This window comes from Tursiops truncatus, chromosome 12 (assembly GCF_011762595.2).
Source record: "Tursiops truncatus isolate mTurTru1 chromosome 12, mTurTru1.mat.Y, whole genome shotgun sequence".
In the NCBI taxonomy this organism is placed as follows: Eukaryota; Metazoa; Chordata; class Mammalia; order Artiodactyla; family Delphinidae; genus Tursiops; species Tursiops truncatus.
This window is the reverse complement of record NC_047045.1, coordinates 12474806-12497150: the sequence shown is the minus strand read 5'-3', so window position 1 is coordinate 12497150 and position 22345 is coordinate 12474806. Positions and strand designations below refer to the sequence as shown.

General features: G+C 36.8%; 1 protein-coding gene across 2 annotated transcripts in view; it reads right to left on the bottom strand.

Annotated features, from left to right (window-relative positions):
- MYO6 (myosin VI) overlaps nt 1-22345 on the bottom strand; it is a 142686-nt gene that overhangs the window by 21273 nt on the left and 99068 nt on the right. For both annotated transcript variants that reach the window (XM_019929322.3, XM_019929323.3), the window contains exons 16-25: nt 21338-21465; nt 18221-18316; nt 17753-17926; nt 14413-14451; nt 12266-12359; nt 6166-6296; nt 6001-6078; nt 4072-4201; nt 2274-2364; nt 1417-1567 (exon numbers count right to left, since the gene is read on the bottom strand). In XM_019929322.3, the coding sequence (XP_019784881.1) occupies nt 1417-1567; nt 2274-2364; nt 4072-4201; nt 6001-6078; nt 6166-6296; nt 12266-12359; nt 14413-14451; nt 17753-17926; nt 18221-18316; nt 21338-21465 (1112 nt within the window). The remainder of the gene's footprint in view (nt 1-1416; nt 1568-2273; nt 2365-4071; nt 4202-6000; nt 6079-6165; nt 6297-12265; nt 12360-14412; nt 14452-17752; nt 17927-18220; nt 18317-21337; nt 21466-22345) is intronic.

The window sequence follows — 22345 nt, the reverse complement described above, 5'->3', positions numbered from 1 at the left end:
CTCAACACTACTGAACTGTACATTTAACAAATGGTTAAGATGGTAAGTTTAATGGTATGTGTTTTCACCACAATGAAAAAAAAACCAACATGCACATATACAAAGACTGGAAAAGCTGGTAAGCAGTAAGCCCATTATCTTTTCATACTGTTTAAATATTAAATATTCAAAAAATTTTTTAAAGTTATCTCTATGCACAAATATTTGCGTCTATTTCCTATCAATCAAGTAATCAAATATTTAAGGGTATACTGTGCACAGACTAATACACTGTAGTTCAAAGTTATTTTTTAAGGAATGATTAGCTAATTCTGCCAGAGTTTACTACTCTTTAACAATAGTGTTCAAATAATACCTCAGGAATATTTAAGAAATTATCAACTACACCCAAAACTGATGGATGATTTTCTTAAATGTGGCTGGGTTGATTTTAATTGATTTAATACCACATAAATGGGGATGGCTCTTGACAGACTTGCAAAATCAGCTAAGGCTATCCAAAGCATTTTCATTTTTCTCTTGACTTCTTTCTCCATTCTTCCTCCAAGATTCATCATTGTCTACATAAAATATCTGTAGAAAACATCGTAAAAGCCTCGCTTTGAGGTATTATATCCCACATAATTGCACTGAATTATGAAAGGAGATGAGAAAAACATTAAGATCCTAAAGTACAACAGAAAAAGATATGAACAGACAGATGGAATATAACTAACAAACAAGCACATAGAAAAAATTTTCAGTCCCACTAGTAATCAAATGGAAATCAAAACCGAAAAAAAGAGGCCCCCTTTTTTTGGCTACAAAATATGGAGGAAAACTGTTACTTCATAACTGTTAAGTAATTTATGATATAGCCTATATGAAGCTAACGGAATAACAGGGATGAGGCACTTAAGGAGAGGGATACAAAATTAAATGTACATGATAAGAACTATGCAAAAATATGTACATATAAACTAAGATTGAGAGGAATATGCAACAGTACAATAGTTCAATGTGTTAGTGTGTGGTGGGGTAAGGATTTGGGGGTGATTTTCTCCAGATTTTCAATAATATTACATTACGTTTATAATTTAAAAATTAGTTTCTGAAAGTAGAAAAAGATGAAACAAAATTAATATGCATTAATCCTCTCTCAGTAATGATTCTGCAAAAGCTTACCAACAGTATAGTATTTTAGTTAGTATTTTGGAAAAATCTTTCCTAGCAACAGATGAACTGCACAAAAATTGTCTTCTCTTTTTTTACTACGAAAATTTTCAAATATAGAGTAAATAATATGTTGAGCATCACTTATCTCTGAGACTCAACATCTGTAACGTTTTGTATCTTTAAAAAAAGGACAATACCAATAACAAAAGGTATTAAAAATTATTTTCAAAGGTCAAAGTCATTTGCATTAAAATTACATACCTTAATTTTGGCCATTAAAGCATCAATAGAAATTTCAAGGTCCTCGACCTGTTTATTCATCTCTGGTTTTCCATCTTTCAATGCACTTACTACTTCGTTAAATTTATCAAGCCGTTTCTTCAGTGTGCCCACCTTAACCAGGCCATCAATGCTGTAAAGATAACAACACTTCATCAGAGTTTAATTTCACCACTGAATGCTGCAGACAGATTTTTCATTTTAATAAAATACCAAACATATTGTTAAACAGAGTATTTCACTTCTGTTTTCGTGTTATTCAATAGTCTCTTTTTTTAGATCTTTTGTTGAGGGTAAAAGGAATCATCAAATATGGATGTGAATGACATTAATATGTGTCAGCAAGGCTTAAGCCTTCTATACTTGCACTGAAAAATTTGAGAATTCAAATTACAGAAAAACTTAAAAGAGTAGAATCAAATAAGAAATAAAGACTAAACTGACAGTGAGACAATATAATTCCTACAGGTAATCTTGAAAATTACGGTCAAAATATTAATGAGATGTTTTTAAAAACAATGTCAATTTGACATTTATCAATAAACTCAAGTCACTAAAATAATCAGAATAAAACAGCTCCTTTCAACCTTTTACAGCGTTACATTTTTCTAAGCTACTTCAAATCCTTTTATAGAATGAGGCAAGTAATGAATTAATGAAGCAATTAATTAACTAATGTCCAATAAATAACATGAATAACAGACTAATACATCTTTTACAAAGAACATGAGAAAAAAGGAAACTCTGTGAGTATGCAAACTGCTCTTCATTATGACTTTATGCCACTTTATATTAGGGTAAATAGGTTTTTTGGATTCTTTAGGCTCTATTCATCTTACCGAGGTTTGTGTCGTCTTTTGCAAAGCCACATTCGAACAGTTTTCTGCATTTTAATGCAGGCTTCAGCTCGATATTTTATTTTGTTTTTCACTATGTGTAAGAGGAAAATATAATGACAGAAAATTATTTAGTTTAAATCAGACATACAGGATTTTTAAAAACCATTCATTTCCACAAAGCAATTCTCAAGAAACACAAAATCTTGATGAACATATTATATCAGACATCAAAACTGGCAAGTTTAACATTTCTTTAGTTCTTTATACTTCTTAAAATAAAAAGCATATCATGTATATGGCTAGGTGTACATTTTAAATATATTACCTTCTTGTTATGCTACATTAATGCGTCCCAAATTGTCCTAGGTAATATTGGTCTAGGAAATGTTAACAGGCGTGTCTTGAAAAAAAGATTCACCTGTCAAATGAACTCAGGAAAAGCTATGCGCTACACCTCCTTCTGGAGATTCACAATGAACATACTGAGTGAGGCCTCTAAGAATCCTACAATAAAGGACTCTACTTAACTTCAGTTAGTCGATATCCGAGACTGATCTGACCCGGAGACGTTTTTTGCAGAGGTTCCCCATTAACATGCTGCAAAGATCCTGTCTACTTACTGACTTGACCACTGCACAACACAGTCCACAAATGAACAGTACAGTAGAAATAATTTTAATATAATATGTTTTCCATCATAATGCAATGTTTAAAGCTGAAGGCATTTAACTATAGTGACAAGTATGTTCATATTTCACTTGGAAAGTGATGGGAAAAGAGCTTCTGTTGTCTTTTTATTATTATAGCTTTGTTTTTATTTATATCACAATTGACTAACAAAAGACCTCATGATAGCATGCACGTTGCTTGCACAACTCCTTTTCATTAGGTCAAAGGAATTTTTTTTTATTAATAAGCAGCAATGTACTGAATCCTCTTCACGTGCCTAGCACTGTTCCAGGTACTGTGGAGGGTATGGCTGGGGCGGGGGATTATAAATTCAATCAAGTTACTAACGATACTCCCTACAACTAAAGGTTTGCTATAGACCATCAGGTAACCCAAAATTATTCTGTCCCTCATCCTTGTTTTGGGTCAGAGATAAGTAGTTGCTACAATATTTTAAGACTTTAGACTTTGCCCTTTATTAAAGGAAGCTGTAATCAAAGGCTTTTAGTTAGAGACTCTGGGAAGATAAGTCTGGGAAGCCAGGAAAACCAGTTTGGGAGCCACTGAAGTTACTACGCAGGCTGGGGAGAGGGGCTCCAGTAAGGCAGTGGCAATAAAGAGTAAAGAATGTACAGTGTCTGGAGGGGGAATCAACAGAACTTGCTGACTGGCATGATTTCAGGGACAAGAAGAGACAATTACGACTGGGACACTTTTAGCGTGTGTATTCTGGTGATGCCATGGGGGCGGAAAGAAAAGTTCTGGTTTTAGTCTGAGAGACTGGGGTATGGCGTGGGGAGCAGGGGAGAAAGGGAGAGGAAAGGGGAAGAATCAAGATAGTGAGTTCTGGGGTTTTTTTTAGGTCGTGATGAAATTAATTATCATATAATGCATGCAATTAAAGAAGGTAAGTATCATACACTCAAAAAACTTAAAAAAGAAAAGTCCACAGGTACTAATTTATTACATACTACATGTAAGGCGTTAGGGGAGGAACCAGGGACACAGCATGAATAAGCGACACGGTCCCTGTTGTCTAGCGCTCACCACTGAGACAAATGTATAACATTCCACAAACCAGTTCATTTCCAAAATAATTGCGTATCTCGGAGTGGAAGGAAACACCTACGTTTGATGACAGACAGTGAGCACCACTGAACCTTCTTCCAGCGACTGCAGATGAGCCAGTGATTGACCCTCTTGACCAGCTCTGCTAAGTGGTCAGGGTCGGACTTCATAATCTGGTCAAATTCTGCAAACTAGGAGATAAAGTCATTGGCTAACAGTATCAAGAGACAGATGTGTTTAAACACACAGAGAGATACAAAATAACTGTAACTCAAATCCAAAATCTAGCTTTCTGGAAGTGGTCACAAGCCTATTACACAGACATGTCTCAGCGGGGTACACAGCAAACCAAGCACACTTGGCTGAAGTTTGCTGTCTTTCTCCTCCTTCTTCCAGGATCTTTTTTGCAGTGGTTGGGCTGTGGGGGTTACTCACTGCTAGTTAGCAGACTCAACAGGAAAAGTAGAAAAAGAATCTTAAAAGACCACTGCAGATGGTTAGCCGAAAGGTTTTATGGAAAAAAGAATGAAAAAAGGTCTCCTGTCTCTCTGAACTGGCTCATCCTTACTCTGAGATCACTGGAGAAGTGAAGGTCAGCTCTATAAAATCAGGTACCACCACAACTACTGTGTCTCGCCCAATCCCCACCTTTATTTTGGCCAGAGATAAGAAACTGCTACTAAGAGACACACAACACGAATAAAACATCTACAAGGTTATTAAATAAGAAAATGCATTATTTCCACAATTTACCACCGAATTACATATTGATTTCTATCCTTTACCAAATATCCCACTACAGTATATTGAAGAGGTCACACATCTATCAAAATAACAGCTTCTTATAATCGAAATTAAATTAAAGGTAATATAATGAGATTAAAGATCTTTGAAAATCTGCCTTGCGCTTTCACTGTATCCTTCTGACTGATTAATTTTTCTAGAGGCAAATAAGACCAAGTGCTTTCTCTACCAAGCTCTTAATTCTAAAATAATTACTACAGTCCTGAAATGAGAAATGTTGAGTTTATGATAAATACGTGTGATTACAGCTAAGCCAACTATGAATACTTATATTCTTAACTTTTTTTCTTTTATAGGAGATCATATAAGTTCTCTGCAGTAAAAATATTCACAGGAAAGTGCATACATTTGGTAATGCATTACACAGATTTCATTTCATGCCCCAAGATGTGAAATCAGATTTACTTATTATGATTAATTTAGCCTTCAAGGAACTAGAGATATTTATTAACGATTCTGCTAAGTCAAACAAGTATAGTTGTCTATTATATAATAACAATTGTGTTTAAAATTATGAGAATGCAATATTCAATCAATATTAAAGAAGTCAGGAATGGTGAAAATATTATGAACAGATTGTGAAGAGCATTTAAGTATTTCTGTATTGTATATATTTAGTTATGAAATATTCTATAACTCCATTTTGTATCCTAGTACAGGACTAGTACAAGAATCTGTAAATACTAAAACTATGGGTAGCCTAAGAAAATTATGTTACATACAAAAGTATTTATACAGTCATTCCTTCTACGATTTGATAAAGTCCGCACAGATTCCAGTCCAATTTTCTGTATGTTACACATCTATCAAGCTCTAAGAGATCTCATTCTCACAATAAAGACTCAAAAGTGCTGTGAATTTTTTAATTATTGAAGACTGAATATGTTTTAGAAAAGCTTTCAACTTGTTTAAAACAGAAGTATCTCAGGTTAACCCTTATTTAAGTAAAAAATTCAACTAAACAATCCTCTGATTCCAATACTTCCAAAGCTGAAAAAAAAAAAAAAAAAAAACCCTGTACAGAGTACTATACAGTGTAAACTTCTCACCAGTGGGAAAATTGTGTGTATCATACACATATGCATGCTCTTTAAGAATAACATAAATCACTGAACACTTAAAAATATTCACTGACTCCGACTATCCATATTAATTATGTTAAAGTTTAAAATAAAAATATACTTACCTTGCCAGGTCTAAAAAATACTTTTGTTAACCCAAACTTGTAGTCGATTTCATTTAAGCCCAAAGCTTTAAAAAGAGCCTGAAAAATGAAATTTAAATGCCAATTAGGAATTAATAAGAAAGACAGTGTATAGCTAAGACATCTCAATTTAGGTAGTGTTTGTACCTTACAAAATAGTCTTGGATCTAATCTTGCGAGTTTATCTGGCATATACTTTTTATACATGTTGTAGAGTTCGTGAAATGAAGCTCGCGATGGGAAACCACCCTGCATCAAGTCCAAAACAGACACCATACCTACATTCATAAACAAACAGAAGTTTTACTGCCAATCACTGTGCAGAAGTCCAAGGATAACTTGCAAATGATCAAAGAATTTTATAAATTAAAATGGGTAATTTACAGAAATTATCAGCAATGAAATATTACATAGAAAATATCATACTTATACTCAATATGTCCCAGCTTACCCACCACCTAAAAACTACTGTAGCCAAATTTCATCTAAAACTAGCTTGACTAACTATTTTCTAGAGACAAACGACTGGTCTCTAAAAAATTCAAATGTAGTTTGTATCTTTTTTTTCTGCTGGAACCCTTTGTGTCACAATCGCGGTATACAAGGCAAAGACCTGCATTAGGCTATTTTCCAAGTCCTGAGGTTGCTTTTGGAACAAGATTCCTGGTAAGAGTCTCCAACACAAAGTCAAACACATTCCCCGATTCTCACCAGTGCTTCAAGCAAACGGAGAAGAGAGGAGAGCACACTTTCTCATTATAAAGACCCCCTTTCACTCACCCCTCAAAGGAATTAGTCTACTGGGGTAAAGCGTCTATAGGATGACTACCTATATTCAGTATAACTCTACTACGTGATTAATTTGAGCCTTGAGTCAGTGTGAGCTTTTCACATCAGGAAAAGCATAAAATAGGGAAAGGCTCAACTACTATGGATAATGCCAGGACTTTTGTTTATAGAAAGACCTGGATTTCAGTCTACAGGACTATTTAAATCAGTGAAGAAAATAAGATTATTCAATAAAAAGTGTTAGGGACAAATGGCTAGACATTTAGAAAACAAAAATAACATCAGATCCTTACCTCACTCCTTACACCGAAATAAATTTCTGCTGGTCAAAAAGTCAAACTAGCAAAATAAAATTATAAAATATTTTTAAATGAGTGGATTTTTATTTTAAAATAGTCTCATTGGAAAGATAGCCTCTCTAGGCAATCAGCTTGAATTTTAACCTATCTGACTGGCAAAGATGTAAAACCCCAATAGTACCTGGGGATGATGACAGTGTAGGAAAACACGCACATACATTCTTAGTGGGAGAGTAAACCAGTGCAACAATTTCAGATGGCAGTTTGGAATATGTATTTATATTATTAAATTAATATTAAGTGTTAATAATAGATATCTATCCCTTTGACTATTTTCCACTTTGATGAATCTATCCTACAACTTGTCACGTATGTGGGCAAAGATATGCACAGAGAACGTCTCTACATGTTCACTGGGTCACTGTTGGTAATAGAAAACACAGAAATCACTTAAATATTTTAATTAATAACAATTAAATTATGTTATAACCATATGATAGAATATGATATATTTATTAAAAATAACAGGGCAGAGGTTTAACAAGTATGAAAAATATGTCCAAGACACAGAGTTAAATGGTCACCCCTGAGAAGTGAGACTTCTTTTTACTTATATTATTCTGTACCATTTCATTTTTGTTACAGTGAACATATATAGCTATTATAACTTAAATATAATAAATATATATTATATGCAATAGATAATTTATATATAATACTATGATGTATAACATATGTATTATAATTAAACAAAGTTTAGTATTAAATTAAACATAATATTAAATTAAATTTAATATAATATAATGGAACATATAAACGCAATTATTCCTATGGAGAGTTCAGATCTAGATTTAGTTTTTGGCTCTGCTTGGAGAAATAAAAGTAAGGTTTGGTTGATATTGTCACAATTGTTGCCCATTTTATTTATATCAAAAAAACAAGTACCGTTAGAAATGTGTGCATCCCAACCTCTGAGTCCCCTGGCTTGCCCTGTAGCTGCAGACAACTAGGCTCACAGAACTACATTAAGAATTTCATGGACCTTAACAAATTACCAAGTCTACGGCTGCTTTCTCCACACTTGAAGCTAATTTACACTAAAGATCTTTTGATGCTTAAAAAAAGTAAAAATCATCAAACCAAGTACTCTCCCTTCTAGAGATTCCCATGGCCTGGCTCTTCCTCGGGGAGTTTGGTGAAGAGCTTCCTCAGGGAGTCTGGTGAAGAGCCAGGTTTGCAGTCCCGGCTGGTCATCCTCAGAACCCCTCTTTGCTACCACAGACGGGCAGCAGAGCCCCGAGGTTAAAGAAAGAAGACCTGCCTTCTCTCACCTTCCCCCACTTTGCCCTGGGGTTGGCTGATCAGAAGATAGACGCTTTAGTAAAAGCTGTCCTCAATTAATTCTCCTTAAATTAGAAAAAAACAGAAATGGAAAGGCAAAGTATTATAGAAATCAAATCTTAAATGTTGTTTTTTTTAGAAAACTTCATAATTATTTTTCTTTCCACCAGTTATTGGTATTTTTTGCTTTTTCTCATTACCTAGCCACATAACTGGAACGAATTCTATGCCATTTTATTATTATAAGTACTATAAAAAAATCAGACTATTATGAATTGGTGGCATCTATTAAACTGCCAACAGATCTTAACATGTTAAAATACACTGCTTACTGAAAGAGGAATCCCAGCTAAAGCATCAGTGAGCCCACACTCTGCTAATCTAATGGTATATATAGCTAAATCTAAACACACTTGACTTGCCAGGACACTGGATGCTCACTTAGGAAATAAATGACATTATATTAGGCTAAACAAATCGTAAAGAGAAATTCAAATGAGAAAAATAGTCAAAGTAAAAATGATCTGAAGAAAATATTACAAAAATACATCTATACATATGTAGGGATAAAACAGACATCACTTATTTAACTTTCTAGTATTTGTTAAAGTTAGTCACAAATAAATCTTTTTATTTCCTAGACTGTGCATTTCGTTCAACAAATATTTACTAAGTCTAGTACATGCTTTGTGTTGCCAGGAAGCAGGAACATGCATACAAGCCCAAACAGACACGGTTTCTGCCCTCGAGAGGTTTACAGATTAGAGAAAGGAGAAAATAAATAAAATTTATGAATGTGAAATGATGGTGCTAGGCACCCTTCCTAGCTGGGGGCTTTCATAAAGAAATGACAACCAAGCGCAAATGTGAAAAATAAGACAAAGGGGAGATAAGAGCTTCTCATACAGGAAGCAGCATGTGCCCAGGCCCCATGAACAGAGGGAGCATTTAAGGAACTAAAGCAAAGGCCGGAGTGACTGGAGAATGGAGAGGAGAGAGAGAAAACAGAGGAGGTTATAGACACACGGGCCAGACCATATGGGGCCTCATAAGCTACGAGGACTCTGCTCTTTACCCTAATCATAATCAGAAGCCACTGCAGCATTTTAAGCAATAAAAAGACGTGCTCAGATTTGAGTTGTAAAGCAGTAATTCTGGATGTATGTGAAGAACAGACCGAGCAGACGTGAGGAGAATACTTAGGAAACTTCAGCAAAAAGCCAGGTGAAAGATGGTGACAGCTTGGATTAGGGAGTACTAAGGCTCACTGCCTACTAGGAGAGTAGACCTTAAATGTTCTCACAACAAGCAAGCAATGGTAATTATATTACCTCATGGGGCTCTTAGCTAACACTATGGTGGCAATCCTTTTACAATACATTAGCGTATCAAATCAACACACTGCACAACGTGGACCTACACAATGTTATATGTCAATTATATCTCAGTAAATCTGGAGGAGTAAAAGACACACTCTTTAGGTCATATAAAAGGGCCTTGGGGAGACTTATATTGAGAATATGTAGCTAGGTTGTCCAGTGTGACGGTTGCTAGGCACATGCTCTGTAGTTGCACTAGCCACATGGGACTATTTATATTTAAATTTTTAAAAATTAAAACTAAATACAAATTAAAAATTCAGTACCTAAGTCATACTAGTCACATTTCAAGAGCTCAGTAGCCACAAGTATCTAGTGGCTACCATACTGGACAACACAGGCATAGAATATGTCCACCTCCATGGAAAGTTATACCAAACAGCACTGATCAAGAGCGAGAAGGAGAACAGGCCTAACCCAGAGCTTAAAAAACTCTAACAAATAATATCTAGGTAGAAGATGACCCTGCAGAGGAGGCAGGAATGGCCAGAGAATTCAAACGAGAGGCAGGGACACACGCTGTTTTAGGCGCTGAGGAAAGGCTATGTTATGGGGATGGGGTAGAGGCAAATGCTTCCGGACTCCACTGAGATGAGGGTCTGAGGAAACGTGTGATTCAGGGTCAAGGGAATCACTGGAAACCTTATCAAGAATTATTTTGTTGGAAACTGAATTCCCTCGGGTTAAAGAGCAAGTGGAAGGCAGGAAACTGAGAAAGCAAGAAGAGAATATTCTTGGAGAGAAAAGCAAAAACCGGAGAAAAGAAAGTGAGACCAGAGATAGGGAGGCAGCTGGATGGGAATGTCGGTGAGAGGGCGTGAAGATGAGGTTTCGATGGGATTGAAACTGTCTCAGAGCTTCAATACAGGTCATCAATACTGAGGATTAATGAAAAGGCAGGAAGGGATAAATCCAAAGAACTACAGTCTCAATGAGGAAGAGAGGCACTTCCTCCTTTCTACCAGGAGGGCAGTTGTGCAGGTAGAAGAAGTGTTTGGTAGCACACAGGTAAGGCTTTCAGCTTTTTAGTAAAAAGAAGTGAGGCTGCCTGTTAGCAGAGGCTCGGAGACTTGAGCAGAGCAGGGTGGGTCTGACGGGTCCGGGGAGAAACAGAACCTGCTGGCCAAGGGAAACTTGGTGGGGCGGGTAATGAGAGCCCTTTGAAGGTTAGTGACCATGAATTTGTAACAGTGCCAATCTATCTTGCCCACTTTCTCTGTGCAGATGAGGACAAAGGACAAAATTAGATTCACAAACAGCTAAGGTTTTGTGAGAAGGGTCAAGGGTAGATGTAGCTGTGGGGAGCCCAAAGCTTATATAATTAGGGGAGGGCACTTTAAGAGAAAAAGTATGAAATTACAAAAGCATACAAAATCAGGTTCAGGGTTTTGACAGGAGCTCATTTAAATAAGGCACCCTGAAGCTAAAGCGACCAGTAGCTTTCTAATAGATCCGTCTCTAAGAGAAGCAAGATAAGGAGTCGGGGAGGCAAAAGAGTTTCCGGAAGTGTCCCAGGCCTGAATCAGCGGGACAGGCAGGGGTGGTGTGGGAGGGATGGAGGATGGGCATGGGAAAGGAAAACAGGGAGTCCAGGGCCCAAGACTTGGGTGACTAAGCACAGACAGAATGTGGCCGGGTGAGGGGTAGAAAGTGATAGTTTAACCAAGTGCAGAAAAGTTCCACAGAAGCCGAGGGTATTGTGTTGATTTTTTTTTCTTTTGTTTTACAAGTAGTGGAGTGGGAAGCAAGGACATCAAAACCGGACTTCCCTGGTGGCACAGTGGTTAAGAATCCGCCTGCCAATGCAGGGGACACGGGTTCAAGCCCTGGTCCGAGAAGATCCCACATGCCACAGAGTAACTAAGCCTGTGCGCCACAACTACTGAGCCTGCACTCTAGAGCTCGCGAGTCACAACTACTGAGCCCCAGTGCTGCAACTACTGAAGCCCGCATGCCTAGAGCCCGTGCTCTGCGACAAGAGAAGCCACTGCAATGAGAGGCCCCCGCTCACCGCAACAACTAGAGAAAGCCTGCACACAGAAACGAAGCCCCAACACAGACAAAAGTAAAAATAAATTTAATTAATTAATTAAAAAAAAAAAAAAAGACACCAAAACCCACCGCCTGACCCAGTTACGTGGCAACGAACCGCTGCAGGACTGAGAAGGCCACGGAAAGCATCCACGAAGGGAGACCTGGGTTCGCAGCTGAAGAGTTTTTATACATTTTACCTCAATGATGTAAAACATCTACGCCAATACTGCTCAAATAATTCGTTAGCCCTTCTTTTCTTATAAATAAAGGAAATATAAAAGTCTTACCACACTTAAAAATAATCAAGATAGTTGTGAATTATTTGAAAACACTGCATATATTAAATTTTATTTGAACTAAGACTCTCGACACACCCCGATATAGATTACAAAAATAGAGAAATACCTGAACATTGAAGTTGAGACAAAATTTGAGCTCCTTCGAAGTCGTGGCTTGTCATCTTTAAATTCGGCTTGATACAACGAATAAAGCTTGCTCCCTAGAATAATAAAGGTACTTTTAAAAATGATCCATATAGCATTCTTATTTTTCTAGAATACCAGCTACTTTCAGAGCATATTATCATTAACTTCTGAACCTCTTTTTTTTTAATTAATTAATTAATTTATTTATTTATCCTTGGCTGTGTTGGGTCTTCGTTTCTGTGCGAGGGCTTTCTCTAGTTGCGGCGAGCGGGGGCCACTCTTCATCGCGGTGCGCGGGCCTCTCACTATCGTGGCCTCTCTTGTTGCAGAGCACAGGTTCCAGATGCGCAGGCTCAGTAGTTGTGGCTCACGGGCCCAGTTGCTCTGCGGCATGTGGGATCTTCCCAGAGCAGGGCTCGAACCCGTGTCCCCTGCATTGGCAGGCAGATTCTCAACCACTGTGCCACCAGGGAAGCCCTGAACCTCTTTTAAAATAATCACTAAGGAACTTAAGACCATTAGCATACTTCTATAATGTAAAGCATTTATATACTAATATTAGAAAAATACATTTTAGATTTAAGTGCCAAAAAACTGTCATTGTAAAAAGAAAAGTCTCTCCTAGTAAAATATTTCAACATATTTAAACAATACATTTCACAGCATAACATACATGTGATTTTATTCTACATTTAAATATATTTATATGCTGTGTTTCTGTGAGAAGAAAATTGCCCTATGACAAGATGGCATAAAATTATGCCTCTTAAAATTTAGGCCAAAGTGCTAAAAAAAAAAAAAAAAAGTCAACCTTTCTCATCATTCTATTTTAAAAACATACAGTAGGTTCCTGAGTTGCACCACTGCACATTTTAAAGTTTTGTTTGCTAAACGATATGTATTTTAAAAAGCTTAAAGGCATTCATTTACAATCCGTTATCAGATTTTTGCTGAATGAGACAGAGACAATACTGCTATGTACCCAGTGAAACTGTTGGGAACTGAAGCTAATACACTAAACATCCAAATAACAGCTTTGCTTCCAAGTAGCCACCTTGCAAAACTGAATAGTTAATGTCAACAATGATGCTCACTGCAAACACTTTTAGAACACTTTTTAGAAATGCCTTTTTTAAAAATCACAAATATAATCTAATCATTTTACAGTAGCATTATATTTGGGTGATAAAAATAAAATACCTCCTCATCAGACTTGGTTTTTAAAGGTCTGTCCTTAAGAGAGAAATATTTGCAAACAATGAGGATAGTTAAAAGAATTTCTTAATGGTTTCAAAAGAAATCTAACAATAAGTTAAGCAATAATAGCACAGAGACAATAAATATTTGGCTTTCAAATGACTACATGAAAAGAGTAATCAGTTAAGTTCTGTGGATTTGCTTAAAAAATAAGTCTTCTCTTGAAATCATGCCTCATTTATATAACCGACGTATCAAATTTCTTTCTATGGTGAATTTTTCTTTAAAAAACAGAGAGAATTAAAATGTCTAGTTAATAAAAAGGCTCCTAGGAAATATTGCCACTATAATAGGGCATAAAAATACTATGTCCATTTTTTTCCATATCAGCACTGTCATGTTAGAGAATGTTACCACCAGAGTAATAAAATGAAAATGAATTATATGTGTTATCTTTAATCCTAAAAAATACATTTTCCTTCCCTATGATAACTAATTATTTTCACTTTCCTGAAGCTACAGGATAATCTTAATAACATTCAGAGAATTCTATATATTTATAAAACAATTTGACTGCACATATATATTTGACCCTTCTTCAGAAAAAAACTAACCAAAATGACAACCATTTTAAAAACTGATTTTTTTAATGATGAAATTTGGTTTAAAATGAATTTCTAATTATTCCAGGTTTACTGTGCTTATTTGAGTAATTACTAATAATACTTTAAGAGGACCATTTAAAAACCCTGTTTTTGAAGACTTCCCTGGCAGTCCAGTGGTTAAGACTCGGAACTTCCAGTGCAGGGGGCACAGGTTCAATCCCTGGTCGGGGAACTGAGATCCCATGTGCCTTGCGGCGCAGCCGGAAAAAACAACAACAACAAAAAAACAAAAAACCCTGTGGGTTTTTTTTTTAAGTGTACTCACAGTACTTCGAAGTTTATCCAGAAGCAAATTTAACTGTGTCTGTAGAAGAAAGGAAATCACTTCATTATTTCAAAGAGCAAAAGTACGTAATACCATAAGTAAATATTAGCTTTTCAACATTAGAATAAAATAACATGCAATAACACTGATATATATAACACATTACAATTTAACAGCTTCTGGTACACAATCTCTTTAACAGATAGTAACATGCAGAAATGTATGGCTAATATATGATGCCAAGGACAATAACTTATTTTACTTATACAGAACTTATACAATTAAAAGACTGAAAATTAGCAATACTAGAAAGCATACATGCACACTTGCAGGTGGGGTGAATAAGGAAAAAGTATACAGGCAATGCAAGAAGTAAATGAAAATGCTGGGGATGCATTCAATAAGGGATCAACGGAGCAGTATGTGAACTCGTGGCAAGCTGGGTGTAGCTTCTGTCACGCTCCATTAAGAATGAAAATGTGTTTAAAATATACACTAATGCATTAGGATTGTTTTATATAACACCTTTCATAAATGAAACGGACCTGCCTACCTGCAGAAACCCTCTCTACTATTTTAAAACTTCACATTTCAATTATTTTTAAAGGCTAGGACAATTTTCTCAAGAAAATTGGACAGTACAAGTAGTTACGGACCTTTCCTTTGCTTAATAATATTAAGTGATTTTAATGTACTCTGGTTCAGTACATTAAAATCATGCATTTGCTTTACTTCTCTGCAATGTAATTTAAATTGTTATACTGATTTTATACTGGGATGCTTATTGTACTACTTAACAAAAGAGAAATTAACTAATTAATTCTTCAATTAACATATTTATTCAATCACAGCTATACTTAATAATAATAATAGGTATACTTTACTGAATGCTTTCTATGAGTCAGACACTGCTCAAAGCTTTTCACGGGCATTATCATGTTTAATCCGCACCACAACTCTAATTAAGGATATATTAGTAGACTCATTTTACAGGTGAAAACGTTGAGGCCCAGAGAGATAAATCACTTGCCAAGATCAGGGAGCTAGTAATGGCAAAACCAAGACTCCAACAAGGATCTAACACCAAGGCTCATTCTCTTAAGCGTGATGCTACAGTACACTTCAGACATTATAGGCTTAAGTTATAAAAACGGAGTGAATTTCTCACTGGATTAAAAAAATACAGTCATACCCCACTGATCTGCTTGACAGAGTTCTGACAACCTCAACCAGTCTAGACCAGCACACAAATGAAAAGCAAGTGTAAGAGCCACTAATTTGGAAAGAAAACAACTGTGACAAAGCCCATGCTTCCTAATCCATAGCACAGTATTCGCCCAAAAAAATAGACAAAAAGTTAAGTCAGTAGAAGCAGCAAAAATAACTATAGCATCTGAGAGAAGAGGGAAGAATGTCAATTACCAAAGAACAGCGGTCAAAGACCAAAAGGCATAATAGCCTGATGCAACGCATGCTTTACTTGTATTTTATTTTTATTTCAAAGCATACAATTATTCATGTATATAATAAAAGAATATGATTTTCATCAAAAAGAATTACTTTTTCTAAAACACTAATAGTAAAAGAGTTCTACTTCAATAACCTGAAAATGTCACTTTTCAGTGGAAAACTTCTGATTCTCGGTCATGTTCGATAACTGAAGTATTACTGTAAATGCTAGCCTGTGTTGTTTTATTGCCTCCCATAACTTGAATTTGAATTTAATGAGCTATTCTACTATATTTAAAAATAAGAATTACTACTAATATTTCATTTCAAAGTATTTCAATAAAAACATTTTGAAATTTTATTATTAACAATGTTACATCTTTTAGTTACAGTTTTCAAGCAGTTTGATGGGCAAAATACATTGTATTGCATATAAGCAATTTTAAGGCACTTAAAGTCTCAACATAAAATACCTTAGTCCAAAGAATTTTAAGAATGTTTTTTATTTTATTTATATTGTCTAAAATTTCAAGTATGTTCTTGCCAGCAATACTACTATATCACACTAGGAAAATACTTAATAAATGATGTCCGTTTCATTCAGGCTAATGTACTATTTTAAACCAATCTGTTACCATTATGTCTATTTAAGAATCTAAGAATATCCAAATAAGAGAAAGAGCATTGTCAAGAGAAGAAGAAACTCATAATTAATGAATATAACTTAAAATAAAGTTTAAAACTTTTTATTTAGTTCCTTGAAAAAATGTGTTATAAGCGGAATTCTCCTATATCTATGTTTCAGCTTTTGTTTTATAAACATGATTTTATCAAGTTAGTTATTTAGAACCCATTTCAATCCACAAGGGATTTCAGGAAGCTTACACTGTTAGTACCTAGTATTCTGAGTCTTAAATATTGTTCCTAATTACATCATTTTTAATATTTGAAGGACACATAATGAAAGGCATATGTAGTTTTCTTGTAAACAGAACAAAAAGACTTCGTGGAAATGTATAAGAGAGAAATTAATTCTATTTCTTTGATCTATTTATTATAATTTTTTATTCATTAAACATGGCACAAAGTTTTTAAATTATCTTTTTCTATGCAAAATACTCAGCAATTAGAACCAAATAGCGGTGTTGCATTTCTAAGGCACATCATGTGACAATTCCTTATCAGACCCCAAAGAATAAATTCCTGATCCGAAATTAATGAAACAAATGAAGTGTTCTTCAACGTCAAATAAGCAATTTGAAGGGTTTGCCACACAAAGCATTTATCTTTTACAGAAGTTCTTAGAAGCTTTAATCAAATTTTAGTGTAATATGCACACCCAAAATGCACTATGAGAGAAAACACGTTAAAAATGAATCACAAAATGAAATCGTTAACTCGAGCTGGGCTCTTTTTAACACGGCAGCCACTCTGTAAGTAGGAGTCCACGAAGGTGATCATTTACCTGAAGGCCCTGCAGTGCCTGCTTTTCCTCTCTCAACTCAACTAGTCCCCTCTAGCCATCTGGAGCTGGACTACTCCAGCTAAAACAAAACTGCTGAATGAGGAAGGAAACAGAAAACACATGGGAAAGAGAAGGTTTGAAGGTCAACCAGACAGTAAACAGAAGCAAGAACATGAGGAGAAGCAATCAGACATGTTAGAGAACCAAGAAAGAGCACGTTCGTAAAATTACCAGGTTTCCGTATGGTCAATTACTATGCCTATCTTATGTTATTCTGCATACAAACAGCAACAGTTCAGGGACTGCTCTTGAATCTCACTCGTGGGATTTCTCAGGGTGATCTACACTATCCACTGTAGAGTATAAAACAATTACAATTTTAATGCAGTACGAAAAAAATTCAAGTAATACATTTAGCACAAATACCTTAAACTTGTTTCCCACACTGATGAAGCTAAGTTTTCCTGCTTTTTGTTTAGTGTCTTTGTTGTTATTTGTGGATGATTCAAATAATTCCCGGATAAATTTATCCCTGGATTCACATATTAAGGACTCAAGAGACATATGTAAAGCGTCATTATTTTTTTCCACAAATTGAGTCTGAAAAATAAAGCAAACAGGAATGATTCGGTCCATCTTGTGATAATATTCCTTACCATGGTGGTGTCCAATAGGACTGTTTTGAGGTTGCGGAAATGTTCTGTAGCTGTGCTGTCCAATATCGCCACCACCAGGCAGTGGGGACAGCAAGCACATGAAATGTGGCCGGTGTACTGAGGAACTGAATTTTAAATTTTATTTAACTTTAAATAGCCAGATGTGGCTAGATGTTACCATATTGCACAGCGCAGCTTCAACATCAAATGGTTTTCTCCCGGTGAAAGTTATACTCACTGTTTCATAGCACACCGCCCCTGCGAAATGCCTGATGATGAAGCCTTCGTCATCTCTGATGTTCCTGTGAACTGCCAGCTTAGACTTTCTAGGAATCTGAAAAATGATACACACACCAGTTATTAAATTATCAAAAATATACTACACAGGGCTTCCCTGGTGGTGCAGTGGTTGAGTCCGCCTGCCGATGCAGGGGACACGGGTTCATGCCCCGGTCTGGGAAGATCCCACATGCCGCGGAGCGGCTGGGCCCGTGAGCCATGGCCGCTGAGCCTGCGCGTCCGGAGCCTGTGCTCCACAACGGGAGAGGCCACAACGGTGAGAGGCCCACGTACCGCCAAAAAAAAAAAAAAAAATATATATATATATATATATATATATATATATATATACTACACAACTTCCTTTAGGAAACATCTGGCACGTGAAATACTTAAAATTATAACGGGAGTTTTCATACTTTATATAATTATACTGCTTTTTAAATAAGCCTTAAAGTACCAGTAAAATCTAGCATATATTTTTGGTTATAATCTCTTAGGAAAGAAAAAAGGACCAGAGGTTTGTAAAGTTAAATGCCTATGTTTAAAGTGGTGGATCCTGAGCTTGGCTGCTGAACTAGAATCAGCAGGAGAACTTTTAAGCCTCTTACACCATTTACATCAGGTGATTCCTAGGTGTTGCCAAGGTCGAGAAGCACTGCTCTACAGAAACACCCAAAATCAGCACAGGGACTCACCTACTGATTTAAACCATACACCCTAACACGTCTACACAATGAGCCTGAATCTATACGAAGGAAACAAAATCCTTTTCCGGTTGTACTATCTAATTGTAATAGCTCATGTTGGTATCATATTTGAAAGTTTCCAGAATAACAGATCACTCCTGACCCTCAAAATAGCCTAAGGTTAAGAAAGACAATCTCGTTCAAAAATGAACAAGCTAAGACATCAGAACCTTCCCAGGCTTTTGCTGGGTGAGAGAGCTAGCAGATCACAGAGTCCCCCTCCGCATGGCAGCAGGCCGGCACGAGTCAGGGGGCGACCCTGTGGTCAAGACGCCAGCCTGATGCCCAAATCCAACACTTTCTCTCTATGCTAAACAGGGAGGTCACCTGAGCTCTCCATGCCCATCCCCTCACCTCTAGCACGGCGGATGCAAGCAGGAGCTACCCCAAAGGATTCTCATGAGGACCAAATAAAGTAATTCAAGCAAAACTCTTAGAATGTGCCTGGCACATGCTAAAGGTTCAATCAATGGTTATTAATAATTTTGTTTTCAAAGACATACAATAAAAGTAACGATCTGTACAACTCAGAATTTACTGTCTTGCTCTTGTTCTCTTTTGAGGAAAGTGGCCATAGTCCATTCCTGATGCTTTAGTTTGCTGTCCTTGGAGCTATATGTCTCTGAAACCCTGGTCATCATTTGTTGACTAGCAGTGAGTACTCTTGGTAAAGGTAACCATGCATCCACAGACTGGTCTTCACAGAGAGCAGTGAATAAACAGGACTAGATGTACGTCTTTAATCTTAGCAGCAAGTTTTGTTGGGGACGCAGACTGCTTTTTTCTATCTCCACTGAAGTGAGAGAGGCAGGCTCCACATCAGACTTATTTAAGGATACAGAAGAACTCCAAGTCAAGAGCAGGGAGTTGTGAGATGCAGTCCCCAGAGAAGGTTATCATAATTATATCAGCTTTTCAATGCCTTCAACCTATTCACGTTCTTGATTTAGTTAATGATGTATGGAAACAAGAATATCTGCTTTCATTCACTTGAACTCCTGGACCCATCAAAGCAGCGAATGTTATACTATGCTACAGTCTCAAAACAATCAACAGTACAGGAGGCAGCTGCCACTCTAAGCAGCTTTTCTCTTCTTCCTTCCTGCCTTTCTTTGTTGTTCTAAGATGAGGCAGCACCTATCTTCGTGGGTAAAATTAACATCCACATTTCTCTGTGCTGGTCAGCTCTTTCTGGGTGCAAGGATGGAGTTGTGCTTGCATTACCTCAGGTGATGGTGGTTGAGTATAAAGATGAACCCAGAGCTAGGTGAACACGGAAAACACCTCAACAGCTGCACACTCCAGCCTTATGGAAAACAGCCCTACCGTTCACTGCCACAAGCAGGTAGTCAAGCACAGCAGTTTAGGGAACCAGGTCTTCTGACCCTTTCAGAAGTGTACTTCTCATTTATTTCTATTGCCTTCTGTATCTGTTTTTCCCTTTAGCTAATTCTTCTATTGCTGCAGCTTCTATGACCCTCTCTGAGTACATTTTTCCATTCAAAACTCCCATGGAAAGAGTATCAAAATCAATTTACCGATCACTAAATGAATTGCTTCCACCAGTCAGACTCTTAGCCACAAGCTTTGCTGGTCTTACAAATTTGCAGACAGGTAGCTGCTTGTGACTCGAGGTGCTAACCCCTGGAAAGTGATCAAGGTCACATGATACAAAACAGAGCAACTCATGGCCACTTAACTCAGAAGGGAGAACATAAAAACAGGTAAACCAGGCTTCCCCGGTGGCGCAGTGGTTGAGAATCTGCCTGCTAATGCAGGGGACATGGGTTCGAGCCCTGGTCTGGGAGGATCCCACATGGCACGGAGCAACTGGGCCCATGAGCCACAACTACTGAGCCTGTGCGTCTGGAGCCTGTGCTCCGCAGCAAGAGAGGCCGCCATAGTGAGAGGCCCGCACACCACGATGAAGAGTGGCCCCCGCTTGCCACAACTAGAGAAAGCCGTCGCACAGAAACAAAGACGCAACACAGCAAAAATAAATAAATTAATTAATAAACTCCTACCCGCAACATCTTCTTTAAAAAAAGAAGAAACAGGTAAACCTTTTTATACGTTTTAGATAGGTGAAATGTACTTTATATCCAGCTAAAATTGCCTTGATTAGATAGATCAGCAGCAGCAAAAATATATAGATACAAATTAAATGGCTATCTACAGAAGATACTGTGCTGGATTAAGAAGATGTTTATAGCTGTTCAAAGCCTTACACAACTTACGATTCTAATTACCTAATATCTAATGTCTAGTACATGTTTCTAAAAGTTTTTCTTCCCACCAGAGGCTCAATTTTGAAGCAGCAAACTCACACAGAGTCGGAAATGGTCTTTGTGCTTCTGGTGAACTTCAGATGTAAAGTGTTGATCACTTGGCTGGGGAAGGCGATTTTCCTCATCCAAAATATCCAGTATTCCCGCTAATTTTGCTTCAATTAAATCTATTTCAAAAAATCAGAATATGACAGGATAAAAAACATAACATTTTAAACTTACTGATCACAAATTTTGAGGACTGATCAGAAACAATGTAACATGATCCTGTAAGTATTGTATTCTCTCACAAGCAACAGAGAGCAGATGAATTTTGTTTCACATCTGCAATTTATTAGAAAATAACATCATATATTTAATATAGGTTTTAGAAAAACCACTCCATAAAGAAAGCGACTAACATAATAACCATTCCATCTGTAAGCCAGAAATACCTCCTCTCCCACATGACATCTATGTTCAAATTGAAGTCAAACTACAGACGTTTTTGCAGGCTTAGCTTTTTGAAACTGTTTATAGATATGGATTCAAAAACTTTCCAGCAAAACGTCAGTAACAGCACAAATTTATGCTCCTTCCATTCATGTTTCTGAATTTCCTGCCTGTCCAAAATAACTAGAAAATGTAAGCTGCTTAAATACATAAGCAGTGCTAAATGGGACAGACTCTAAAAGCCGCAGGACACAGGAAGAGAAATCCAGAAGTGCTAATTGGGACAGACTCCAAAAGCCGCAGGACATAGGAAGAGAAATCCAGGTTCTGACTGCACTGGTCAGAGAATGATGCTTCTTGGGCAATTAATAGAGGTGGAGGGGGACGCGCTAACTGAGCTATAACTGAGAGTGCTCTGATAGATGCACGACCCAAGTGGGCTGAAGGGGAAATGGAAGGGGAGGAGTTCCAGCCAAGATACCTCTGTGAAAGGATATGGTGTGTGAGGGGATATGCTGAGTGGACCAGGTAGGATGTGAAAGTGCTTTGAGAAGTAACACGAATGTAAAGTACTGTTATTATTGTTATTGTTGTTGTTATTACTATTACACTATC